Below are 27,966 nucleotides of genomic sequence, written 5' to 3'. Positions count from 1 at the left end.
GTGTGAACTAGTATCTTGTGTTGTTCACCCACTTGTCGTGTGATATAGCTCAAGTAAGTTTGTGTAACTTACTTGTGCTTGTTAGTAACTGTATTGTGTCCATCTTGGTAGATCGTGTTGTTGATACACGTTGCAGTGCCTAGTGCATTTAGATTTGTGCTTGACAAGTACCCTCTTAGTTTATTTCCGCATTAGGGTCAAGCCAAATCTGAAGAAGTTTTTAAATAGCCTATTCACCCCCCCCCCCTCTAGGCGTCATCGAGGTCTTTTCACCTTCCCCCTTGGCTCGACCGACCCCCTTGGGAGTCCTTGGACCCCAAGGCAAGGCTCCACGGTTTTAGGGCTGATTTGAGACAACTTTGCCACGGCAGCCCGACCACATATCTCCACGGTTTCACCTCTAGATCGCGTTTCTGCGGAGCTCGGGCAGAGCCCTGCTGAGATTAGATCACCACCAACCTCCGGAGTGCCGTCACGCTGCCGGAGAACTCTTCTACCTCTCCGTCTCTCTTGATGGATCAAGAAGACCGAGATCATCTTCGAGCTGTACATGTGCTGAACGCGGAGGTGCCGTCCGTTCGGCACTAGATCGTGGGACTGATCGCGGGATAGTTCGCGGGGCGGATCGAGGGACGTGAGGACGTTCCACTACATCAACTGCGTTCACTAACGCTTCTGCTGTACGGTCTACAAGGGTACGTAGATCACACATCCCCTCTCGTAGATGGGCATCACCATGATAGGTCTTCGTGCGCGTAGGAATATTTTTGTTTCCCATGCGACATAACCAACAAGACTCAACGTTCACATACAACGGGTGCAAAACAGTTGCACACGCGGAACACTCGGGTTAAGCTTGACGAGCCTAGCATGTGCAGACATGGCCTCGGAACACATGAGACCGAAAGGTCGATCATGAATCATATAGTTGATATGATTAGCATAGGGATGCTTACCACTGAAACTATACTCAACTCACGTGATGATCGGACTTGAGCTAGTGTAAGTGGGTCATGAACCACTCAAATGACTAGAGAGATGTACTTTTTGAGTGGGAGTTTAGCAAGTAATTTGATTAAGTTAAACTCTAATTATCTTGAACATAGTCTAAGTCCACTTTGAATATATTTGTGTTGTAGATCATGGCTCACGCGACAGTCACCCTGAATTTTAATACGTTCCTAGAGAAAGCTAAGTTGAAAGATGATGGAAGCAACTTTGTAGACTGGGCTCATAATCTTAAGTTGATCCTACAAGCTGGGAAGAAGGATTATGTCCTTGATGCTGCGCTAGGAGATGAACCACCCGCTACGGCTGACCAGGATGTTAAGAACGCTTGGTTAACACGTAAGGAGGACTACTCAGTAGTTCAATGTGTAGTCTTGTATGGCTTAGAACCGGGACTTCAACGTCGCTTTGAGCGTCATGGAGCATATGAGATGTTCCAGGAGTTGAAGTTTATCTTTCAGAAGAACGCCCGGATCGAGAGGTATGAGACCTCCGATAAATTCTATGCTTGCAAGATGGAGGAGAATTCGTCTGTCAGTGAACATGTGCTCAAAATGTCTGGGTACTCAAACCATCTAGCTGAGCTGGGGATTGAACTCCCGCAAGAGGCTATCACTGACAGAATTCTTCAATCACTGTCGCCAAGCTATAAGGGCTTTGTGTTGAACTACAACATGCAAGGGATGAACAAGTCACCCGGCGAGTTGTTTGCGATGCTGAAAGTCGCAGAGTCTGAACTCCGTAAAGAGCATCAAGTGTTGATGGTGAATAAGACCACTAGTTTCAAGAGAAACGGCAAAGGCAAAAAGGGTAATTCAAAGAAGAGCGCCAAGCCTGTTGCCAATCCGACGAAGAAATCCAAAGCTGGACCTAAGCCTGAAACAGAGTGCTACTATTGCAAGGGTATGGGTCACTGGAAGCGCAACTGCCCCAAGTATCTGGCTGATAAGAAGGCGGCCAAAGAAAAATCAGGTATATTTGATATACATGTTATTGATGTGTACTTAACCAGCTCGCGTAGTAGTGCCTGGGTATTCGATACCGGTTCTGTTGCTCATATTTGCAACTCGAAACAGGAACTACCGAATAGGCGAAGGCTGGCGAAAGATGAAGTGACGATGCGCGTAGGAAATGGTTCCATGGTTGATGCAATCGCCGTCGGCACAGTTTCACTTCAGTTACCATCGGGATTAGTTATGAACTTGAATAATTGTTATTTAGTGCGTGCGTTGAGTATGAACATTATATCTGGATCTTGTTTATTGCGAGACGGTTACTCTTTTAAGTCAGAGAATAATTGTTGTTCTATTTCTATGAGTAACATCTTTTATGGTCATGCACCCAATGTGAGAGGATTGTTCATATTGAATCTTGATAGTGATGATACACATATACATAACATTGAGACCAAAAGAGTTAGAGTTAACAATGATAGCGCCATGTTTTTGTGGCACTGCCGCTTAGGTCATATTGGTGTAAAGCGCATGAAGAAACTCCATACCGATGGACTTTTGGAGTCACTTGACTTTGATTCACTTGACACGTGCGAACCATGCCTCATGGGAAAGATGACTAAAACTCCGTTCTCCGAAACAATGGAGCGTGCCAGTGACTTGTTGGAAATCATACATACCGATGTGTGTGGTCCGATGAGCGTAGAGGCACGCGGCGGATATCGTTATTTTCTCACCTTCACTGACAATTTGAGTAGATATGGTTATGTCTACTTAATGAAGCACAAGTCTGAAACATTTGAAAAGTTCAAGCAATTTCAGAGTGAAGTTGAAAATCATCGTAACAAGAAGATCAAGTTCCTACGGTCTGATCGTGGGGGTGAATATCTGAGTTTCAAGTTTGGTGCTCACTTAAGACAATGTGGAATTGTTTCACAATTGACACCGCCTGGAACACCACAGCGCAATGGTGTGTCCGAACGTCGTAATCGTACTTTATTAGATATGATGCGATCTATGATGTCTCTTACCGATTTGCCGTTATCATTTTGGGGTTATGCATTAGACACAGCTGTATTCACTTTAAATAAGGCACCATCAAAATCCGTTGAGACGACACATACGAACTGTGGTATGGCAAAAGGCCAAAGTTGTTGTTTCTTAAAGTTTGGGGATGTGATGCTTATGTCAAAAGGCTTCAGACTGAAAAGCTGGAACCCAAAGCGGAAAAGTGCATCTTCATAGGTTACCCAAAAGAGACAGTTGGGTACACCTTCTATCTCAAATCCGAGGGCAAAGTGTTTGTTGCTAAAAACGGAGCTTTTCTCGAGAAGGAATTTCTCTCGAGAGAATTGAGTGGGAGGAAGATAGAACTTGATGAGGTTGTCGAACCTCTCATCCCTCTGGATGGTGGCGCAGGGCAAGGGGAAACCCCTGTCGTTGCGACGCCGGTTGAGGAGGAAGTTAATGATGATGATCATGAAACTCCGGTTCAAGTTCCTATCGAACCACGCAGGTCGACGAGACCACGTGCTGCTCCAGAGTGGTACGGTAATCCCGTCTTATCAATCATGTTGTTAGACAACAATGAACCTGCAAATTATGAAGAAGCAATGGTGGGCCCAGATTCCAACAAATGGCTAGAAGCCATGAAGTCCGAGATAGGATCCATGTATGAGAACAAAGTGTGGACTTTGGAAGTACTACCTGAGGGCCGCAAGGCTATTCAGAACAAATGGATCTTTAAGAAGAAGACGGACGCTGATGGCAATGTGACCGTTTATAAAGCTCGACTTGTGGCAAAGGGTTTTTCACAAGTCCAAGGAGTTGACTACGATGAGACATTCTCACCCGTAGCGATGCTTAAGTCCGTCAGAATCATGTTAGCAATAGCTACACTTTTCGATTGTGAAATCTGGCAGATGGATGTCAAAACGGCGTTCCTTAACGGTTTCCTTAAGGAAGAGTTGTATATGATGCAACCCGAAGGTTTTGTCGATCCTAAGAATGCTAACAAGGTGTGCAAACTCCAGCGATCCATTTATGGACTGGTGCAAGCATCTCGGAGTTGGAACAAACACTTTGATGAGGTGATCAAAGCATTTGGGTTTATACAAGTGGTTGGAGAATCTTGTATTTACAAGAAAGTGAGTGGGAGCTCTGTGGCGTTTCTAATATTATATGTGGATGACATATTGCTGATTGGAAACAACGTAGAGTTTTTGGAGAGCATAAAGGATTACTTGAATAAAAATTTCTCTATGAAGGACCTAGGAGAAGCTGCTTACATTCTAGGCATTAAGATCTACAGGGATAGAACGAAACGCCTGATAGGACTTTCACAAAGCATATACCTTGATAAAGTTTTGAAGAGGTTCAAAATGGAATAGTCCAAGAAAGGGTTCTTGCCGGTTTTACAAGGTACGAGATTGAGTAAGACTCAGTGCCCAGCAACTGATAAAGATAGAGAGCATATGAGCACCGTCCCCTATGCTTCAGCCATAGGATCTATCATGTATGCAATGCTGTGCACTAGACCGGACGTTAGCCTGGCCATAAGTATGGCAAGCAGGTTCCAGAGTAATCCAGGAGTGGATCACTGGACGGCGGTCAAGAATATCCTGAAGTACCTGAAAAGGACTAAGGAGATGTTTCTCGTGTATCGAGGTGACGAAGAGCTCGCCGTAAAGGGTTACGTCGATGCAAGCTTTGACACAGATCCGGACGACTCTAAGTCGCAGACCGGATATGTATTTATTCTTAATGGGGTGCGGTAAGCTGGTGCAGTTCCAAGCAAAGCGTCGTAGCTGATTCTACATGTGAAGCGGAGTACATGGCTGCCTCGGAGGTGGCTAAGGAGGGTGTCTGGATGAAGCAGTTCATGACGGATCTTGGAGTGGTGCCAAACGCACTGAATCCAATAACCTTGTTCTGTGACAACACGGGTGCCATTGCCTTAGCAAAGGAACCACGGTTTCACAAGAAGACCAGACACATCAAACGACGCTTCAACCTCATCCGCGACAACGTCGAAGGGGAGGACATAAATATATGCAAAGTGCACACGGATCTGAATGTAGCAGACCCGCTGACTAAACCTCTTCCACGGGCAAAGCATGATCAACACCAGAACTGTATGGGTGTTTGATTTATTACAATGTAATTCGCATGATGATGTGAGGGGTAGATTATTGACTCTAGTGCAAGTGGGAGACTGTTGGAATTATGCCCTAGAGGCAATAATAAATATAGTTATTATTATAATTCCTGTATCAAGATAATCGTTTATTATCCATGCTATAATTGTATTGAATGAAGACTTATATACATGTGTGGATACATAGACAAAACACTGTCCCTAGCAAGCCTCTAGTTGGCTAGCCAGTTGATCAAAAATAGTCAGGGTCTTCTGATTATATACAAGGTGTTGTTGCTTGATAACTGGATCACGTCATTAGGAGAATCACGTGATGGACTAGACCCAAACAAATAGACGTAGCATGTTGATCGTGTCATTTTGTTGCTACTGTTTTCTGCGTGTCAAGTATTTGTTCCTATGACCATGAGATCATATAACTCACTGACACCGGAGGAATGCTTTGTGTGTATCAAACGTCGCAACGTAACTGGGTGACTATAAAGATGCTCTACAGGTATCTCCGAAGGTGTTCGTTGAGTTAGTATGGATCGAGACTGGGATTTGTCACTCCGTGTGACGGAGAGGTATCTCGGGGTCCACTCGGTAATACAACATCACACACAAGCCTTGCAAGCAATGTGACTTAGTGTAAGTTGCGGGATCTTGTATTACGGAACGAGTAAAGAGACTTGCCGGTAAACGAGATTGAAATAGGTATACGGATACTGACGATCGAATCTCGGGCAAGTAACATACCGAAGGACAAAGGAATGACAAACGGGATTATATGAATCCTTGGCACTGAGGTTCAAACGATGAGATCTTCGTAGAATATGTGGGATCCAATATGGGCATCCAGGTCCCGCTATTGGATATTGACCGAGGAGTCACTCGGGTCATGTCTACATAGTTCTCGAACCCGCAGGGTCTGCACACTTAAGGTTCGACGTTGTTTTATGCATGTTTGAGTTATATGGTTGGTTACCGAATGTTGTTCGGAGTCCCGGATGAGATCACGGACGTCACGAGGGTTTCCGGAATGGTCCGGAAACGAAGATTGATATATAGGATGACTTCATTTGATTACCGGAAGGTTTTCGGAATTACCGGGAATGTACCGGGAATGACGAATGGGTTCCGGGTGTTCACCGGGGGGGGGGGGACCCACCCCGGGGAAGCCCATAGGTCTTGGGGGTGGCGCACCAGCCCTTGGTGGGCTGGTGGGACAGCCCAAGAGGGCCCTATGCGCCAAGGATAGAAAATCAAAGAGAAAAGAAAAAAAAGAGGTGGGAAAGGAGAGAAGGACTCCACTTTCCAATCCTAGTTGGACTAGGATTGGAGGAGGACTCCTCCTCCCCTTGGTGCGCAGCCCTTGGGGCTCCTTGAGCCTCAAGGCAAGCCTCCCCTCCCTCCTCCTATATATATGGAGCAATTAGGGCTGATTTGAGACAACTTTTCAAGGGCAGCCCGACCACATACCTCCACGGTTTTACCTCTAGACCGCGTTTCTGCGGAGCTCGGACGGAGCCCTGCCGAGATCAGATCACCACCAACCTCCGGAGCGCCGTCATGCTGTCGGAGAACTCACCTACCTCTCCGTCTCTCTTGCTGGATCAAGAAGGCCGAGATCATCGTCGAGCTGTACGTGTGCTGAACGCGGAGGTGCCGTCCGTTCGGCACTAGATCGTGGGACGGATCGCGGGACGGTTTGTGGGACGGTTCATGGGGCGGATCGAGGGACGTGAGGACGTTCCACTACATCAACCGCGTTCACTGACGCTTCTGTTGTGCGATCTACAAGGATACATAGATTGGAAATCCCCTCTCGTAGATGGACATCACCATGATAGGTCTTCGTGCGCGTAGGAAATTTTTTGTTTCCCATGCGACGTTCCCCAACAGGCGGTCGCCGGGAAAAGTCACACCAGCGAACTTGCATGGGCGAGGGATGCCGCGAGGGAAAGGCGCGACTATTACTCAACCGCCGAGCGGTGAAGTAAATTTAATAAGAAAGTTGAGGTCGGAGTAAAAAAAATACTCCCTTAAGGTAGATTGGGGATCGGCTAGGTTCCGGTTAGAGGAGTAAAACAATTTGTTTACTCCACCAACCGATTATAAGGGATCAGTTAGAAATGACCGAAGATCGACCATTGTCGCCTATTGTGTGCCCATCCTTTGCGCTTATACATGTGCGTTGACTTTTACTACACTGACCTCTTCTTCAATAGTGCGGCCCAACGGACTCCCTCGTCTCCATGTCGTCCCCTGCCGGTTGTCGTCGCCATGCTGTGATCGGGTTTCCTTCATCCACCCCACTTCACCCTCTCGCCCCTCGGCTGCGTCGTGATGCTTCATGCAGGTCCACTCGCTTGTCCGCTAGTGCAATGCTGGTCCTTGCCTCACGAGCATCGCATATGAGCTGCGTAGGCTGCCTGTGCAGGCATGTCGATCTGCGCTGTGTGGCACCATGCGCTGTGTGTCGATTTCTCGGCAAGGACTCTTCCGGTCGTCGCTCGGGCTCGGTGCTTGCTTAGTGGCTCGCCCGCTTGCCGATGCCGCTCATAGAGTCCAACGACTGTAGAGAGACAGTGTTGCGGCTCACATCTACCACGCGGCAACACCTCGGATTGGTATTCTTTAAATGCAATAACGACAGGGTATGTTCTTCTTTCTGCTCGGCTTTGTCAACTTATTTGGTTAAAGTTTGGTAGCTTATTAAGGTGTTCATGTGTGTAGGAAGGTGGATGGTCATTTTGGTATTGAGAAGAAGAATACATTAATTTATTGATGGAAATAAACTAAATAGATGTTCGTGCACTTCTTAGTACAATTGAGGCTAATAATGCAGCTGCATGTGTAATTAGAAATCAAATTAGAGGAGAAGCAACGTCTAATTCTTTAGAGTCGAAGCCGAAGAATGAACAATGTAAGATCAAGGATCCGCAGATCAACCACGAATGCATGGAGAAGATGTTGATCCAACTAGTGGGAACAGTTAAGGAAGTTGGATATCTTTTAAAATGCCTCATAATGATTCTTATTTTGTTTAGTCTCGCTATTTTACCAAAGATTTGATGAATTATTATGTATCCAATGCGTTTGAAAAAAATACAAAGCAAATAAATGTGATTTCATGCTCAAAATTAAAATGCAAATAACTGATTTATGTGTCCACGACGGATAGCGGCCGAGCAGACCCCGCAAAACGGACCCGTATACAAGAAAATTCTGAGAATATCATTATATATGGGCCCCTTTTGTGGGGGCTGTTCGGCTACCGTCCACGCCAGCCCGCAAAAGCGGTTTTTCGCAAACTATAAACCACTTTTGCGGGTTGGCGATATAATGGTGTTCCTCTTGTAAAAACATTAGGTGCTTCCATTAAAAAAACGCATTTTGATGTATAAAAAAATGTTGAAAATAATATGAGTGTTCACAAGTTATGTGTCTACAATCTGTACAAATTTGAAATCAAAAATCAAAATAAATGGAAAAAGAAAAAAGAAAAATTCAACATGAATAGTGTCACAAAAAGGCAAAAATGAACTATTCACATGCAGATTTTTATTTTTTGTTCATTAACGTTAATTGAAAATATGAATTGTCTTTTTACAAATTGTGAAAACATGTCTTCTAAACACTCACAATTTTCGAAAATTCTTTCAAATTTTTTTTAAATGGTACTATCTCTGTAAGACATTTTGGCCGTTTAAATTGTTCAAGAAGCATGCACCACCTCATATGTCGGACATGTCGCATGAGGTTTGTTCGGCATTCCCTATTTTGCGCCGCAGACGCCCGTTACAGGCGCCTGCAGACCGCATCCCCACTCCGCGCTTCGGCCGGCCCTGCTCGGCTTCGTTTTTATTTTTTGTTCATTAACGTTAATTGAAAATTATGAATTGTTTTTTTACAAATTATGAAAACATGTCTTCTAAACACTCACAATTTTCAAAAATTCTTTCAATTTTTTTTAAATGGTACTATCTCTGTAAGACATTTTGGCCGTTTAAATTGTCCAAGAAGCATGGCACCACCTCATATGTCGGACATGTCTCATGAGGTTTGTTGGGCATTCCCTATTTTGCGCCACAGACGCCCGTTACAGGCGCCTGCAGACCGCATTCCCTCTCCGCGCTTCGGCCGGCACGGTTCGGCTTCGTTTTTCCTGTTAATATTTCAACAAAAAAGTGCTAAGCTGGGGATCGAACCCACAACCTCACGATTCGCAGCGACCGTCACCGCACTAACTAGTAGTGCATCACAATTCATGTGATTTTTCTTTTCGTTTCATCCTTTTTATTCTCTTTTCCCTGGTTTTTTCGCTTCACTACAGTTTTGGGCATTTTATTCGGGTTTTCCTGTATTTTTCTTTCTTTTCTGAAATGTGCAGATTATTTTTTAAAATTCTTCAAACATTCGGTACAGACTAACTAGTACGCCATCGCAATCCATGAACTATTTTTCAAATTTGATGAACTTTTTTTTCAAAATCAATCAACTCTTTTTTTATTTGATGAACTTTTTTATAATTTAATGATTTTTTGTAATTTTGATGAACTTTTTTCAAATTCGATGACTTTCTTTAAGATTTAATGAACCTTTTCAAATTTTATGAACTTTTTTAAATTTAATGAACTTTTTGGAAAACCGTTTAACTTTTTTTCAAATTTGATGAATGTTTTTCAAAATCACTGATCTTTTTATAAAAAATTATGAACCTTTCTAAAATGTGATAAGCATTTTTCAAATTCGATTTTTTTTCAAAATCTGTGAACATTTTCCCATTGGAAGAATTTTTTTTGGAAAATTGATGAACGTTATTTTTAAAAAATCAATGAACTCTTTTCAGGGCCTGCAACGGGGCGCCAGGATCTGTTTGATGGGCAGGCCTAAAGAAGGTGTGTCTACAATGGCGAGCCGGTTATTCTAAGTCAGTTTTTTCTTTTAAAAAATGCTTTCAATTGGTTTTTTGAAAAATATGATTTAAAAAAAAGAAACATGTGGCTGTTTTTTTAAATGCAAGCAATTTTTTAAAATGCATTATAAAAAATGCTAACAATTTTTTGAATCTAACTTTCGGAAATACAAAGCTTTTTTGGAAAAAAAAATTAAATTTCTGAAAACGCAAACATTTCTTCAAGTTTCTGAAATTTTTTAAAGCACAAAGTTTTAGAAATATCATCATTTTGTGAAAAACAGTGAACATTCTTGTAAAACGCAACACATTTTCATACTTTGATTTTTTTTTAATTTCAAACATGCTTTTAAAACACATATATTTTTCGTGTAATAAACTCCTATGTTTCGTGTGCTGGTCGCCACCGGACTTATGTGTTGATGCGCAAAGCTCTTGCGTGTTTGAAGAAAACAAATAGGAAAAATCTGATCTCCTCCTTCTCTCGAAGTCAACGAAAAAAAATAATACGCTATAACGACGCTATATCACCGTTATAGCGTATTAGGAAAGCAAACACTATATTTCAGCAAATTTAGCTGTGACGGCGCTATTTATGTAATTAATAGCGCTACACGATGCTATAAGTTGTAGCTTGCAGCGTTATAGCGTACACATGATGAAAATATTAAAAACAAGGAAAAACAAGGCCACAATCCAGCAGATAGATGTAGACTTGGTGTTCAATGTTTGAAGTTGATATGTTAAATAAATTGAGTATATTTTACATTTGGCCTTTATGTATGTATTGTACTTGGAAAAAATTTAGTTGAATACTATATTTCTGGGCCTATTTACCATTTTCTTGCAAAACCTATATTGAAATATAGCAAGCTATAAAAGCAATTCTAACGGGCCGATCCAAACAGACAACATTTCGTCCGCTTTTTGTCCGTTTGGGTCGGTCGTCCTGTTTTAGATATGGTTCGGCAGCGCGCCCAACGCGTCGACCCATATGTACCCGCGTGGCCGGCTGACCGTCCTATTTTGCACGATTTTCATAGTTTGTATCAAATAAAATAATTTGGACAGAAAATAGCATAGTTATTACAAGCCAAATAAAAATAAAAATCTCTCACATAGTTTTGCAAACGAATAAAAGAAGATAAATCTATTGGTTGCCAATATGAGCCCACATATGCTCAACCAAATCATTTTTCAGTTGCACGTGAGTTTCCCAATCACGCATGTCTTGATGAAATTGGGTGAACTGTTCAACCGTTGCCGCTCCTCCATGCTTAGGCACAACATTCTCACCCTGAAACTGAAACCCTTGATCGTACAGACGTTTCGGGCGCTCGTCTTCTACGATCATATTTTGCATGATCACACAAGCAGTCATCACATTCCGTAGTTTCTGCGTGCTTCAGAAATTAGCAGGATACCGAACGATGCCCCATCAAGATTGCCAAACACCAAAGGCACGCTCGACATCCTTCCTAGCACCCTTTTGTTCTTGGGCAAATCTTTTCCTCTTATCTTCAACAGAGTTGGATATTGTTTTGACAACAGTGGTCCACTGAGGACAGATACCGTCACCCAGGTAGTATCCTTTGTCATAATTCTGGCCGTTGACAGTAAAGTTCACCGGTGGGCTGTTGCCTTCGGCAAGCCTAGCAAACATCGGCGAGCGTTGAAGCACGTTGATATCATTGTGTGTCCGTGCCGACGCAAGTCCGGCTCAAAAATGGGCCGGGAATGGGTCGCCCGCGGACGAAAACCAGACGCGCGTCCGTTTGGGTCGGCGCGTTGGGTCGTCTTTTGTGCTCTAAGAGAAACTCCAACGCGGCGACCCATTTCGTCTGCCCGCGTCCGTTTGGGTCGCCGCGGACGAAAATAGACGCCCAACGCGCCGACCCAGTCCCAAATCGCGTCCGTTTCGCGTCTGCGCCGACCCATTTCAGGCCCAAATTTGGGTCAGATATGCGTCGTCGCGGACGCCGAGCGGACGCGCCGCGCGTCCCCCTCTTGTCCGCCTCGGCCCCACTCGTCGGCTGGCCAACGCCCCCTCGGTCATATTAAATGCGACCACCTACCTATGGGGCCCGCGTGGCAGTGGGTGGAAGGTGGTCGTGGGTCGTCCTTTTTATTCCAAAGTGTGCGTCGAGGCCGGCCTCATCCACTTTCCCCTCCCGTCCACATCTGGCCACGCTTGCTCCTGCGGCGGTGACCACGAAACCCTAGCCTTGGGCTTCTTCGGCAAGGGCAAGGGCAAGCTCACCCCCGGTGCGAGCTCGTCCAAGGTGTCGGTGCCACCTCGCCACTGCGCGCCACCGCGGGAGCGCCTGTACATTCCAGTCCACCAATCTCGGTGGCACTGGCAGTACAGGCAAGCTGTGCCCTGCCCAGATGTCAACCTCCCCCATGGTTGGTATCTGGACCCCGACAGCATCCCTATCCCAGCAGTGCCGCGGTCTACGCGCGCGCACGCGGATGAGGTCCGCCTGCAGCGCGAGCTCCTCGCTCCGGAGCAACGGCGCGATCCGACGTACGCGGTCGACTCCCCTGAATGGGAGGTTTGGTTCGCCGTCGAGCACGAGCGGGAGCGCATCCACGGCGCCAAGTTCGATACGACCATCCCTCCACCGCCCCCTCAAGTGAAGCCAGAGGAGCGGGAGGAGGAGGTAGCCTACCAGGCCGCCCTCGAGGAGGCAACGACCTACACCATCGAGGAGAGCAGGCGCGATGAGGATGCGCGCTGGGTACTCCCTCCGGTCCTTTTTACTCCGCATATTAGATTTCGGTCAAGTCAAACTTTGCAAAGTTTGACCAAATTTATATTAAAAAATATCAATATCTACAATACCAAATATATACATTATGAAACTACATTTCGTAAAGAATCTAACAATATTGATTTGACATGATGAATGTTCATAATTTTTTCTATAAGTTTGGTCAAAGTAGAGATACTTTGACTTCGGACAAAACTTATATGCAGACTAAAAAGGACTGGAGGGAGTAGGTCTCGAAAAGGCCCTCGCGCTGTCCGCGGCGGGCGATTGCGTCGTGGCCCTCCTCCATCTCCGTCGGCCGCTGAGGCCGAGGCGCGCCAGCCACACACCTACCGGTGGACCGACCAGCTCCTGGAGTGGGTGTCCGCGCCTCCCGTCTGGTATGGGTGCACGGAGGAGGAGCAAGAGTACCTCCTGCACCATAAGTTGCTGGCACTGACGAGGGAGGAGGCCGAGCCGACGGAGCAGATGAAGCTCGAGCGCAGGTGGACCGAGGAGGAGGCGGAGCGTCGAGAGCGGGAGGAGGAGGAGGAGCAAGCCCGTCAGCCTGCGCCGCCGATGCTTGCCGGGCAAGGACGCTGCTCAGGCGTGGGAGACAGCGTTCCCTTAGGCTGGGCCGGCCACGGAGCTCATCGACCTCACCTCCCCCGACGACGACGACGAAGACGATACGTAGGGCGGCCGAGTTGTACGCGTATTTTATTTATGTTAATTATGTTTTATGTGGGTTTGAGCCGGCTTTGACCGGTCTTTTAATGTTTAGTTATGTTTATCGTTGTTTGCGTCTGAGCCTACGTTGAACGAACTGACCGGTCCATTTAAAAAAGCGGACACCAGCGTCCGTTTGGCCGACCCAAACGAACGAAAAGCGGACAAATCGCGCGTCTGTTTCTGTTGCCGCGTTGGAGTTGCTCTAACTTGGGTAGAAGGGTCTAGTTATACTTTGTAGCGGGCTATTTTTTTTCGTTGTTCGAAGCACAATTGTCCGTGAAAGCAACGCATGAGCTGCTGGCGGGCATGATGCCGTCCGCCTCTGTCAAAGCATGATGCCATCCGCCTCTATGAAAGCAACGCATGTGCTGTTGGCTTGCATGATGGCCTACCCGTGTGCCTATCTGATGATTGAGAGAACGCTATCCGATCCAATCATCTTCTTGTTTGAGCTCGTGGTCGTCGTGCACGAGCAGTAGCACTCATGGAAGGAGCCATCTCCAGCCGGCCAAACACAAGGTTAGCATGACTACCTAGGCATTCTTAGCTCTTTAGGCCACCATGCAGGCTTGCCTCGAAGCAGTATTGCTCTGATCTGCGGCGCGTGGTTGCTAGGGTCGCCGTCGTCACCGGCGGGAACAAGGGGATCGGCTTCGAGGTGTGCCGGCAATTAGCCGTCGATGGAGGAGTGACGGTCGTCCTGACGGCCCGGGACGAGGCGAGGGGCGCGGAGGCGGCGGAGAGGCTCAGAGCGCTGGGTGTCACCGACGCCGTCTTCCATCAGCTGGACATCACGGACGCCTCCAGCATCGCTACGCTAGTCTACTTCCTCGACACCCGTTTCGGCAAGCTCGACATCCTGGCAAGTTTTAATTCCGTTTGCTTTTCCAAATTCATGCAAATAACGGCGCGTCCGTCGCTCAAGATTTCAAGCAACCGCTGTAATTTGCAGGTCAATAATGCCGGTGTTGGAGGGGTTGAGTACCCGCAAGAACTCGAAGCCAACGACGGTCAGTTCGCCGGCCTGGACTCGAAGCAGAGACTTGAATGGATGGTGAAGAATGTCCGGGAGCCCATCGACGCCGCAAGGAAAGCCGTGGAGACAAACTACTACGGCACCAAGCATGTAACCCAAGCCCTGCTGCCGCTGCTGCAATCTTCCAAGGAGGGAAGGATTGTGACTGTCTCCTCCGAATACGGACTGCTAAGGGTAACTTAATTGATCATGTTCTGCCAAACTCCATCGATCATGCTAATGCTACTACCTCGATATCAAGTACATATATAAATGCAGCTTATCAGCAACGAGGAGGCGAGGCGGGACCTCAACGACATCGACAACCTGACGGAGGAGAGGCTGGACGAGCTGCTGGGCAAGTTCCTGAATGACTTCGAGGAGGGCGACGCGCTGGAGACGCACGGGTGGCCCACGGGGTTCTCGGCGTACAAGGTGGCCATGGCCGCCACCAACGCCTACTCGAGGATCTTGGCCAGGAGGCACCCCATGCTGCGCGTCAACTGCGCGCATCCGGGCTACGTCAAGACGGACATGAGCATGGGCTCGGGTGTCCTGACGCCCGAGGAGGGAGCGCAGCGCGTGGTGATGGTGGCGCTGCTGCCGGACGGCGGCCCGACCGGCAAGTACTTCACCAAGGGCGAGGAGGCGTCGTTCGTGTGAGCTATGTTACGATGGTTTGAGATTTTGAGTAGTACTTCCTCCGGTCCTTTTTAGTCTGCATATTAGCTTTGTCCGAAATCAAAGTATCTCTACTTTGACCAAATTTATAAAAACATGTATCAACATTCACAATGTCAAATTAATATTGTTAGATTCATTAAGAAAGGTAGTTTCATGATATGTATAGTTGATATTGTAGATGTTAATATTTTTTAATATATATTTGGTCAAACTTTGTAAAGTTTGACTTGACCCAAGTCTAATATGCAGAGTAAAAAGGACCGGAGGGAGTACTACCAAAAGGACCCGTACGTTGCAACAGGAGAAAAACAATTATAATCTTCAATGATGCTAATCATATTATGTCCTTAAAATTTTAGGACATTTCTTGAAATGCATGAACATTTTTTGAATTAGCAAACATTTTTTTCAATTGCACTCAAAAAATAACACAGAAACTATTTTTCAAAATCATGGACTATTATTGTTTTCACCAACATTGTTCTTAAAATTATGAACATTTTTCTGAATATGCGAATATTTTTACAAAAATCCTGAGCATTTTTTGAATTCACAAACATTTTATATTTTTTTCAAACTTTTATTTCAAAATTGCCAGTTTTATAAATTGCAAAAGTTTTTCAAAGTTCTAAATTATTTAAACTAAAAAATGGAACAGAAAAATGAAAATAAAAAATGAGACTAAAAACAGAGGCACGAACTGTTTTTAAGATTTTTACACGAACTTTTGTTTAAAATCGTTGACTTTTTTATTTTATGGACATTTTCTCAAAGTTTAACATTTTTTTATATGCAAACATTTTTCAAAACTACTGAGTAGTTTTTGAATTCTCAAAATAAATATGTTTTTTTTGAATATTTTATTTCGAAATTCTCAGTTTCTTAAAATTGAGAAAAGTTATTTGAAGTTTCAAATTATTTAAATTAGAAAAACAAAATGGAACTGAAAAGAAAAATAAAAAAACTAAACTTAAAAAGCAGGCGCGCACGCATTGGCCGGCCCAAACAGATGTCCTGCATCTTTTTTAACGCCCAGAGCGTTATATAGGAGGTGCCTACATGGGCCGGCCCAGTCCGGAGATTTTTCTATTTAAAACGTTTTTTATGACTTATAAGTGGCATTGGTGGGTAATTTTAGTCAACTTTAAGGGTAATTTGGATGACGTACGGAAGAAGCACTATTTGTTTTATTAGTAGGTAAGATAAGATAAGATAACGGACGGGACTTAGCATTTGCTTTGAATTAGTAATAAGCTGATTGCGTTAATTGTACCTCTGCATCGGAAAAGACTACTCGGTGATAAAGATTGATGAAAGCTTTTCAGTCAATTCTGCACGTATGCATTGCTCTGCTTTAAAAAAAAGGAGACAAAGATCGTCTCATGTACAATAAGTAAAAGAGAAATGTCCAGTTAATTACATAAAATCAGGTAAAAACCAATACAGCAAATACAGCAAGAGCCAAGCCCACCTTTATGAACTAAAACACACAGGACAAAGCCCCCCCCCCCCTCTCGCCCATCCCATCGACGACACGTCGACCTACGGGCAGACAGCATAGCCCCGACTCTGATGAAGAACTCTAAAGGACAAAACCAGACACAACGCCACGGGAGATCGCCGAACGGGCTACCTATCGCCAGTCATCGTACGCCGCAGGGCATCGTCGCCGCAGCTCCGACTCCACAGCAACAAACAATTCGAGGCAATATCGTGGACACATCGGAGAAGAGCCGACTACCGCAACCATTGCCGCATCGCTGACATTGCTCCCACCATCATCGTTGCCGCCAAAGTCTGGACGCCCTAGTGATCCTCTTGACGCCGTCGCCCCGACATCCACCGCTCCATCGCGCCCATCGCAATCAACCGGCACCGCCTTCCGGGGCCGCCGCCCTGACATACCACCGCCCACCCTCGAGCAGGAACGCCGCACGATACAGCAACCCGCAACCCACACTGCTCAAGATGACTATACGCACACCACGAACACCGCACCACATCCGGGGCCGCCGCCCCAACATACCGTCCAACCGCCCCTGCTGGGACGCGTCGACTGAGCCGACAACCTTGCCGCCCTCGCAGCTCAAGGTCCTCACCCAAGCCAGAACGACAAGCAGCCCTACCTCCTCGAGTCGTCGCTGCACCGCTGCCCGAGGCCGCCGCCTCGTCTCTCCATAGAAGTTCCCGGAGCCGCCGCCCCGGCATACACCACCCAAGAAAACGAAAGAGCTTCACACAACATCCAAAGGCTGGCCCTCCAAAGCGACGCCTCCAAGAAGCATGGACAGAAATAAAGAAGAATCGCAAGCCACAAGTTGGGGACCGTTGGATCTATGTGCTTCATCACGAAGACATAGGTGTTATTCTGTTTTATGACATTATACCTAGAAGCAAGGACTAGGTCTTATGAGAGACAAGTTTTTCTGGTTTATATTAACTTGGCATGATCGATTATGATGATATTTTTCTATTTTATCAGATTTTAACTTCGTATATGATTAAGATGATGATGAGTTGTTAGATGAGTACGTAAGATGATGATGAGTTATATGACATAATAGTTGATTAAAGTGGATGGATGCCCGTCCTAAACCCCTCCTTTCAGAAAAAAATAAAAACCCAGCGTAAGGCAGCCTTTTAGTCCCGATTGATGTCACCAACCGGGACTAAAGGACCGCGCCCCTGGCGCGCCCTGCCAGCCACGTGGAGGGGCATTAGTCCCAGGCCGTGGCAAACCGGGACTAAAGTGGTGGGCCTTTAGTCCCAAGTTATTAGTCCCGTTAGTGATCCGGGACTAAAGGCCCTTACTAACTCGGATTAATGTCCGTTTCTGCACTAGTGACTTCAGCATGAATCCTAAATGCTTAGCCTTCAGAACAATTCAAAGGTTCACTCCATTAGTCCTGCAAAACCTCAATTGATTCAGGGTTATTGATGGAGTCACCTACTAGTGGTAGGGCCATGGACCTGGCAGCCATGGCCCACCTAGGGTCCCACACCTTCATCAAAGGTCCAAGGACCGCATGCGTACTCAGATGATCCATCAAGTTACTCGGCCCAACATTGGTACTTCGCCAGAGATTGCGCGAGTATGACGTGGGAGCCTCAACGGTTGAGGGACTTAATACCGCACGCCAGATGAAGTTAGGACCGTCGTTGCCTGTAACTGCAGTATTAATGTCATCCATTACTAGTAACCACGTTAGCTACTCTCCTTCAACTCCCTTGAAATGGCTCATTAATGGGATTCAGTGCAATCTATATAAGTCATCCAGAAGCTCCGTGACAAGGGTTCAACACCCTGTTGTAATCACACCCTCGGAGAAAACACAGAGCCTCCGAGCATGAGACGTATGGTTTTTATCTCTCTGAGAGGGGCCCAAACTCGCTAAATCTGAATGATACACTTGCATCGTAGCTAGACTTCGCTCCTTGTTCAGACCCGTAGTATTGATTATCAGGATCATTGCCTCGACAGGTGATGGTGTCAGCCAAACCAACAATACCGTAGCGTCTGGAGAACAAGTTCAAATCCGAGAAGATCAAGATTCAAATAAGCTTACGAAATTTCTGCAGATGCATCCGAATCTTCGGGATCATCAGGTGCACGCGTAACTACTTAGCAATCTTGTGGAACATATGTGAAACCACAATGAAAACCAAAGAGTTAATATTTGAGTTGTGCATTTGAAATAAATTTTATGTAAGACTGTATTTTTACTACCACATTTGTCATTTGAGGTTTGCTTCGGTACACCCCCTCCCCCACAAATCGTACAAAGGAGAACGTATATCCACCTCATATTGTACACAACAGGTCGCCGTACGTATGCAATACGAGGTGGGTATACGTATGTCTTCCTGTAGTGTACAATAATGTACAATACAAGGTGGGTATACGTTTGCCCTTTTACGTTTTGTTGGGGGTGTATCAAAGCAAAAGTGTTGTTATTTACATCTCAAAAAACATTTGTTATTTGTGTGCGATATTGACGTGTACGATGAATGTGCATGGATTTGAGTATCCGTGTTTAATGTATATGGTTGTCGGGTGTGAAATATGAAGAGCGGTTCGACTGCGTCCGAAAGCATGTCCGGACACATCCATGAACATATAGGAGGCCGGATTTGTCAAGTCCTATTATATATGTTTTTATACGTTGAATAATAAAAAGAGTGTTTTTTCTTGAGAGATCATACACCGAACATACTCTCGTCTTAGCGTAGTCCATAAGTAAGAGTGTTTTTTCTTGAGAGATCATACACCCAACATAATCTCCTTTTAGTGTAAAGAGCCTCCAATAAGAGATGCCAATAGTTGTGACACGGCAGTGCCAAAATTTACATCGGACGAATCAACGTAATCCAATCACAACGCTAGGCAAAGAAAAGGAAGAAACAGACCGTGCCGCCGTGGGTACGTGCGTGCGTACTTGTGTACTTGGACACGCTAGCTCACACGGTCGAACGATCAGGCGTAGTGCTCGTCGTCGTCGTTCCGGGGGTGGTCGTCGTCCCCGTCCCGGTCGGCGTTGGCCTTCTCGCACTCGTCGATCCACTCGGCGTAGACGTCGACGGGCTCGGTGAGGGCGTGCGCCGTGGTGGAGTAGCTCTCGAGGCACGCGCTGCACGAGGCCTCGGCGACCATGTGCTTGAGGTCGATCTTGCAGTCGATGCTGCCGGGGTGGTTGCAGAAGGGGCAGCAGAAGGTGGTGTCCAGCTTCTCCGCCTTCTTCCGCGGCGCCGTCTTCGCGCTTGTCGACTTCCGCTTCCCCATCTCGGCGATCACGACGGCGGCGGCGACGGCGGCGCGAGTCGAGGCGGAGCGCGAGCTAGGCGAGATGGTGCGCGGGTGGTGGTTTTGTGGACTTGTGGTGGACGACGCAGAGCGCGCCGCGGTGTCCTGGGCGTAAGCTTTATATTGGTCTGGCCAGGGCGGTTTACCGTGTCGTGGTCAAGTTCTTTCTTACTTGTTCCGTGAGTCCCGGTGGTTACAAACTTGTACTCCCTCCGTTCTTAAATATAAGTTTATTTAAAGGTTTCATTAAGAAACTATATACAGACTAGCTCGATGCCCGTGGGTTGTTACGGAACGACAAACCAAATTAATTTGACCGATTACGCTGGATAACCTTAACTTAACTCCTCTAGGCTAGCCATTTTATGATCTTGTTTCTCATGATTGAACTACCAAAATCATTTTATGCCACTTCCTGAGATGCACATCATTGCGATGACCTATAGAAAGGGCTCTAAGTAAGACTTGAGCTTGTGCACAACAACAAAATTCACAAAAGCCATTAAGCTCAGTCAAATTAGATGATATGAACACGTCAACAACAACATAGTAGAGTATCGCCAAATGATTTATTACAAGACTCATTGTAAAAACTACCACTCAAGACTCTGGAAAAATGTTATTTTATAGACACACTCCATGCAAGTCTTATCTAGGCAACAACACCGTTAAAATTCAAAACTCAATGCAGTAGTTCATGCACGTAAATAAACACATCATTTGTTGCCCAACACTTATCGCATAATATTTCTAGGCTAATGAAGAACTTAACAATTTTCAGAACAAAAGCCATCATTTTCCAAAGTCGCCGTAGGATATAGTGGCCTGGAGGAGACCATCTCTTATCTTCAACACACCATCTTTGACGATTCTAGGACCATGTTGGACGAATACTGAAGAGGAATTGGATGAAGCCCAATTCTCTTACATGATTTTGAAGTATTGACCTGAAGCACGTCCATGATATACTTTTGAAGTGGTACCATGGACATTCTCGGAGAAGGCAAGGTCCCGGTCTCTGGCACTGCATTACAATGCACACGCCAGCCACGTACTTGGACTCGGCTTCTCTTTCTGCTCTTTTAAGTATCAACAAGGGCATGGTAATGAATAGAAGTGACAACAGTTGCGAAGAAATTATTCTGAATTGGCAAATATCGATACATCAGAATTAAAAAAAATGGAAAAGTATTTACCAAAACATGTTAAAGAAAATTAAGTGAGTGTAGAACAGAGGAACGCCCAATTGGGAACATATACTGGTTGACCACTGAATGTTTTCACTGCAGCAATGCCTCCTTCAACCTTTCCAAAGCTAGCTGCTTCTATATTTGGAGCTGGTAATCTGATTGAACAAGACTATTATTCACAAAAGAAGTCAGACCATAAAAATCTGGAGGAGAAAACACACATGCGTATATATATTTTGTTAAGACATGAAAAATATGCTTAGCTGATTTTGTTAACACGTGAAAAATGAATTGATTATCAGATATCCTTCCTTTCACGCATCAGTGCAACGCTGACTAACATCTAACTACAAAGATCATTATGGATGGGATGCAGAAATCACAAACTTCACAAAACAAACAATGAACTGGGTATTTTGTCTCCACAACCCGCACCTCCAGGCAAGATGATAGGTCTGCAGGGGCAAGACAACACCTCCACGAGGGAAGTACCATACATTTCATGAAGATATACCCTTTGTTCATGGTCCCTCGACTATTATGTTATGAACCATCTATTCCATTTTTTGCATCTTCAATGTATAGCAAATTTTAATAAGTGATGCAGAATTTACCCTCATGATGACAAAGTGAAGCATCAAAGCATGGTAGCATAAAGCTTGTACTTGGCGTGGTTCCTCGATTGGCACTTGAAACAAAGCAAAAACTAATCAAAAAGCCACTCTGGTGAACAAATTTGAATCTCGGGACTGCCCCTTTTCATTGTACAAGCACTACTGAAAACCATGGTCTTATTGTTGGCTGGAAATTCTTGTAATACAGTCTTGATTGAATGCAGTTATCATGGCTCTACTTTTGGTAGATTAGTGATTACTTCTACAAGATAGAATGTGACTATACAACTTCATAGGTCACCAAATGATACAAACCAGGCTAATTATTGCAGAAAACTACATCAAATTTTCTGAAGAAAACTGGACCCATGTACACCATATATAAAATCAAAGGTAAACTCTATATGACCAGCAACAACCGATGGAAGAACTTCCACTTAATTCAGCCACACACCACTTGGCAAATACCTCAAATAAAAGCATGCTAGTAACCTACATATAGCTGAAAGTGAAATGCACATGTATTGAAACTATGTGTACCAAATTTACATGTACATTTATTCTCTAGACATATCTTTCTAGTTTCTACAAGAAATAGTAAGTTAGCCTAAGAATACTGCACCATGACCAAATCTTCTGGGAACCATTTTTATTTCAAACTATCAAGTTACTTTCCTCCTGCATTCATGAACATAAATATTACCTAGCATGCTTGTCACCGGCACACGCATGGCTTGCGGCCACAACGTATCCCTACAGGCGACACGCATCACAACTAACCGAACACAATAGGAAAAATCCTGCAATGAACAGGGGAATCTAATGGAGAATCAGCGAATATGATACCCCAAGATCTTACCTGACATATTAAAGGCCACTACCAAACAAGCAACATCCAAGCCAACATGGAAACCATCATCCTCAACGCTCCTTTATTCTGCAGGACAGATTTTGATACATCGCTAGGTGTCTCTGCAAACAAAACAACACCAAGATCAATACATCACACAACAATGTGATCAAAATTCGGAACAAGCAAATCTAATTCAAACAGAAAAGAACGAGGGCGAGCTTATTCTAACAACTCTGAAACAACTCATCATTTGAAAACATGCAAACATCTTATTCTTATGGTACATCACGTCCCATTGACTTTGATCTGAGAATAAACAGGAAGATAAACCAAAAAAATTATGAGGGCAAAGGAGAGAGAGAGAGAGAGAGAAAGCTCATCACCGACCATGGGCCAGAGCAGGGTAAGGTCCCGCTGCTGCAGCCAGTACCGTCCATGGCGCTGTCTCGAGGATGGTGGCCCATACGCCCGTAAAAAACGTCTCCCAGTCTCGCGCCCATGGGTTCAATCGGCGGCGGCGCATTGCTGCGGGACTTCTAAATTATATTTTTTTTGCAACTAACTTGAAAGAAACACATTGATGTAATTGGAACAAAAAGAAACCAAGTTGGTATTTCCTTTTGAAATGTTGAATGATACATAGATACATGGTATCGACTTGGACTCGGCACTAACATGGCATAGTCGTGTATTTCTGTCCTTGGTACTCAGGTTGGCTTCTAAGAGCATTGAAACAATTGAACTTCATAAAGGGTGATGTTATCTTACACCGATTTCCAGGAAATGGCATTTAAGTTCACTTGTAACCCTGCAAATTAAAGAGTAAATTGAGCATATGGAATTGGAGTTGTTGTTTTCTAATTCAAAATGCAAAAACGAAACATGTAGTACTATGTTCAAGAATAAACTATAGTGAAACACATATTTTGCGGTATGGAAAGTAAACTGGAGCACTGCTATTTGGCATTTAGCTCACTTTTTTCACAACAACAAATGAATGTGCATACTTCCCCTAAAAAGAATGAATGCTTATTTAAGAGAAACCGTGAAAATGTTTTCTTAGGCTAGCAATAGCCCATATGATTATTTAATAATAAGAAACTATATGAGAGGATAAAGACATCAAAAAGTTAGTCATCAAGAGAGCGAGACATGAGCAGCCACATGACATCATCAATAGAGGGCTAAGCTATTTACATTTAATAAAGTTGCAAAGGGGGTGTGATATGAAACCTACATAATCTTATTTATTCCATAGAAAGCAGGAATTGTAAATCATAGTTAGCAAACAATGGCACTTGGTATGTATTCTAGATTCAGTTAGATAATCCAAAAGATTATCATGGGGATACCACTTCAGGTTTACAATAGCTAAAAAACAATTATCTGTTATGTCCAGGGATGTGCTTGTCACCCTTAAAGAAAATTTAGGTGCACCTAGAAACTGAAATAAAAGTAAACTCGGAAAGTAAAAAGAGAGGGGATATACCAGCATGACACGTACGAATTGTATGGGAACCCATAATGTTTGATTCCTCTAGGAAGACGACCAGCCTTCATAAATGCAACAAACTAATAAAGTGAAATATGGATCAATCTTAATTCTTGGTCTCAATCTAGAAAATCATCGATGTGTACAAATGAAAAATTATAAACGAAATAATGGATAAATAAATGGCCTGATGACTCAACATTATTCAAATATTTCAGTTCCTAACCAATTAACCACTTCATCAAGGTTACCAATGGGCAAGTGGAGACGTGAACACCTCCAGGTGAAGCTATATAGGCCATCACATCAAGGCAATAGGGCGTACATGTGGGGTGATTAGCATCCTTCAACCTGCGAGCTTATCGATAGTAAACACATATTACGAAAGAATATGGTGTGTGCTTAATTACATAGAGACACTTTTGGTTTAACTCGACAAAGCAGGAAAAAAAATCAAAACAAACTACAGAACCAAGGACAAAGGGGGAACATTGGCTGGGATACTGTATGTTGATCGATAGTATTTTGGCATGGCTACATGGGTATAGTAGATGAAAGGACAGAGCGAGGGTGAGGCAGTTACCCTCCCGACATACACATTGACGACTCGATGGTTGGCACAGATCGTTCGTATTTACAGAGCCATGGATAAAAAAAATAAGATGAGGAAATTGGACAAAAAACTGATTATAGATCGGATGCAATCTATCAAATAGAATAAAAACAATAGATGGAGAGAAAACTTACAGTTCCACGAAGAATCTCGAAGGCCCAGCATGAATTTTCTCCTCCTCCTCACAAACCCCAAATAGAGCGCAAGTGATGGCTCTGTTTGTCCCCCTCCTTAATGCTCCCAAATAATCAAAAGAAGACAGACAACAATTCTCACCAAAAACATTGTAGGATCGGATAGTCTCGCGCCCGTGGGTTCAAACGGCGGCGACCGGTGGAGGCATGGAATCAAGCGGCGGCGGTGGCTAGTGGAGACGGAGATCAAGCGGATGCCTCGGCCATGGCCTAGGCCTTCTTGACCATCGAATCACACTGCCGCCTGTGATGCCAGGCCTAGGCCACCCTGCACGGATGCCCACCCCTCGATCTACCTCTCCCGATGTGGCTCATCTCAACGAGATGTGTCCGTGGCGGATCTGGCCGCCGCCCTGCTGACTTGCTCGAATCTATCTAGGGCCTCCCCGCTTTAAGGAAAGAAGGTGAGTGGAGGGCGGCGCCGGCGGGGGAGAGGGCGGAGCTTTGCGTGGGGGAGAGGGAAGAGGGCGGCTGTGAAGAGGAGGAATGGATCGGAGGTCGTGGGTGTGCGCCACGAGATGGAGCAATCGAGGCGGAAGGTAGCGGTCGTGGAGGGGCAGAGAATGTGACGGTTTCTTTGTATGGTTTTTTTTTTGGGTGAAGGAGGCTGGTTTTTGGAGGGATTGAAGGATTGGAAAAAAATCGCTGGGGGACGTGGGTGGGAGGAGCTAAAGAGGAAAGGTCGAACGATCACGACGACAGATCCCCTTTATTAATAGTAGAGATGTATATAGACATAATCTAGAATGTAGATTCATTCATTTTGTTTCGCATGTAGTCCCTTAATAAAATCTCTAAAAAACTTATATTTTAAAACGGAGGGAGTACAATACGGCGATCCTGCCTGTTGTAAGGGAGCAACTAATGGAGGAGCGGGCAGAGGCACGAAAGCCTGCTTTCACCTGTTTTTGGCGGGTTGAACCCTAGCCGCGTTTGGAGAGGACAATCTTCTAGCATTTTTCGTGCGGCTTCCCTCTGCTGGCGACCTCGGTCATTGGTGATAAGGTGGTCGCCAGATCGACAAGTGCAGATTGCTAATTAGTCTTCGTAGTCTAAGTTTTTAGTCTGTTCGTCGTATTGGTTTCGGCGGTGATGATTGCAGCGGTGAATAAAGATTCTTCGGACCCTTCGTCGACGAGGTCATTGGTCCTATGGTTAGGGATGAATTTGGAAACCAATCTGTTTAAGCAATGACTGCGTGGTGGCGGTGACATCCTCGTGGTGGACCTGTGTCCTCGGGTTTCGTCGTTGAGACAACATTTGCTCCAACGTCGATGTCGAGCTTGGGAGGTAGTCAACAAGCGGATGTAGATTGTTGTCTGTATCAACAACATCTAAAAGACGGAATTTCTGTTGCGTTCGTGGTTTGTGGATGCTAGGTATAGTTTTCTACTGCGGCGTCTTAGTCGCGGGGTGCTAGACCTGGAGTTCGATGATGTATCCGGAGTGTTGTCCCGATCTTATTCGTTCAACGGAAAGGGCTTCAATTTTGACGAGCCATCTTGGAGGTTCGCAAAGCTGCATGTAAGCCATGGAGTCGCGTCAAGCTCAGGTGAGGAGGTGATCCGTCATTCTTTTCTTCGGTGGTTGTTGTGGTGGTGCCAAAGACAGATGACGAGCGTTGGTGTCAAACTCAGAGATGTTATGTTATCTTTTCAGTTTTGTCATGTCGATCCTTATGTGACTTGTATTTGGATCTTTATAATATGAATGAGACACATATTACCATGCAAAAATAATAATAATAATTGAGGAGTGCTCCTTCGAAGGCCTTTCAAGGTCACACTCATGTGTCGTCACTTGATGTGTTCTCAGTCGTCGCCACATGTCGTGCTCTAGGCACTTTCTCTGGATTTATTTCTTTTATTTTTCTATACGTGTTTTTGATTTTTATGTGTTTTTTCGGCTTTTCGGTTTTCCACTGGCCTTTCTTATCTTTTAGATGAAAAAATTCAAAAAAATTGCACAAAAAAGCACATTTCTTCCTTCTTCGTCACGTAGCATGGTTTTGCTTCCATGAAAGGTACGGCTTTGCCTTTCGAAAAGGGAAAACACATTTTTTTTCTTTCCGTGAAAGGCGTGGATTTGCATCCGTGAGAGGCACAGCCGTGTCTTTTGGGAATAAAGAAAAAACATATATTTTTTTCTTTTTTTTCGTAAGAGGCACGGATTTCATTCCGTGAAAGGCACGGCCATGCCTTTCGGAATCAGAAAAAGAGAAATGTTTTCTTTTTTTCCTTCCGAAAGAGGCAAAGTATTACTTCCGTAAGAGGCATGGTTTTTTGTCCCGTTTTTTCAACCGGTTTATGTGAAAGATGTTCTTCAAAACGTATCGAAATGGAATCTAATTTTAAAAATCTCGATGCGGGGTCCAATGATGAAAATTGTTCAAGATTTGAATGTAGTTTAAGAGATAAGACGTTATGAATAAATGGATCTATGAAGAAAGGAAAATCTCAGGTTACAACAAGTGGCACACATGCAATGAGTCATTTGTCAAAATATGGGAGACAGGAGTGACCTTTGAAACATGTACACCTCAACTATTTATTTCGCTTGTTTTCTATAGAGAATGTCGTGTCGGTCGGCTTAAGTTATCACGGCCCATAGAGGCCCGTTCTGAGAATTTGTCAATTTTGTCTACAACAAAATCACTAATTAGGAAATACTCCTTTCAAATATCACTCTCAGCTCTCAGGTTGTGATAAATGGTGCATCGCATGCGTGCCATTTGTTGCAACCTAGGAGTTTTTTCCTTTTTCATAGATTTGTATTTTGAAAATGTTTTTATCTCCTAAACCATGTGTCCAAATCTTGAACCATTTTCATTGTTGGATTTCTCGTGTCGAGATCTTCAAAACTAGATCCCATGTTGATAGGTTTTAACGAACTTTTTTTCACAAAAAAAACCGAACCAAAAAACCATGCCTCTCGCGATAGAAAAAAAAAACAGAAAACGTGTTTTTCTTTTCCGAGAGAGGCATGGGGACGTGCCTCTCGCGAAGAC

The 27,966-nt window shown here is 44.7% G+C and overlaps 2 protein-coding genes and 1 long non-coding RNA gene across 3 annotated transcripts; 1 reads left to right on the top strand and 2 right to left on the bottom strand.

Annotated features, from left to right (window-relative positions):
* Nucleotides 1–13,863: 13,863 nt before the first annotated feature.
* Nucleotides 13,864–15,342, top strand: LOC123408250 ((+)-neomenthol dehydrogenase-like). Its single transcript, XM_045101401.1, has 4 exons — nucleotides 13,864–14,022; nucleotides 14,119–14,365; nucleotides 14,456–14,713; nucleotides 14,798–15,342. Exons 1-4 carry the CDS (start codon nucleotides 13,988–13,990, stop codon nucleotides 15,179–15,181), a joined length of 924 nt encoding a protein of 307 aa, XP_044957336.1. The 5' UTR covers nucleotides 13,864–13,987; the 3' UTR covers nucleotides 15,182–15,342.
* Nucleotides 15,343–19,676: 4,334 nt separating this feature from the next.
* On the bottom strand, nucleotides 19,677–20,038 carry LOC123408180 (transcription elongation factor 1 homolog). The gene has a single exon (XM_045101348.1). It carries the CDS (start codon nucleotides 19,980–19,982, stop codon nucleotides 19,677–19,679), a length of 306 nt encoding a protein of 101 aa, XP_044957283.1. The 5' UTR covers nucleotides 19,983–20,038.
* A 2,634-nt stretch (nucleotides 20,039–22,672) lies between these two features.
* On the bottom strand, nucleotides 22,673–24,567 carry LOC123413412. Its single transcript, XR_006613746.1, has 4 exons — nucleotides 24,150–24,567; nucleotides 23,336–23,468; nucleotides 23,048–23,185; nucleotides 22,673–22,779 (listed from the first exon to the last, which is right to left on the bottom strand). It is a non-coding gene; the product is annotated as an uncharacterized LOC123413412 (long non-coding RNA).
* Between the last annotated feature and the right edge of the window lie 3,399 nt (nucleotides 24,568–27,966).

Source organism: Hordeum vulgare, chromosome 7H, assembly GCF_904849725.1.
Source record: "Hordeum vulgare subsp. vulgare chromosome 7H, MorexV3_pseudomolecules_assembly, whole genome shotgun sequence".
Taxonomy (NCBI): Eukaryota; Viridiplantae; Streptophyta; class Magnoliopsida; order Poales; family Poaceae; genus Hordeum; species Hordeum vulgare.
This window is presented reverse-complemented; position numbering and strand designations above follow the sequence as displayed.

What these genes read in the sequence shown, in the direction of transcription:
- LOC123408180 (XM_045101348.1), bottom strand. Translation starts at nt 19,982, where the DNA reads ATGGGGAAGCGGAAGTCGACAAGCGCGAAGACGGCGCCGCGGAAGAAG.
- LOC123408250 (XM_045101401.1), top strand. Translation starts at nt 13,988, where the DNA reads ATGGAAGGAGCCATCTCCAGCCGGCCAAACACAAG. An exon ending in TCCAGCCGGCCAAACACAAG is followed by an intron (nt 14,023 to 14,118) that starts GTTAGCATGACT and finishes CGTGGTTGCTAG; the next exon opens with GGTCGCCGTCGTCACCGGCG. An exon ending in TCGGCAAGCTCGACATCCTG is followed by an intron (nt 14,366 to 14,455) that starts GCAAGTTTTAAT and finishes TGTAATTTGCAG; the next exon opens with GTCAATAATGCCGGTGTTGG.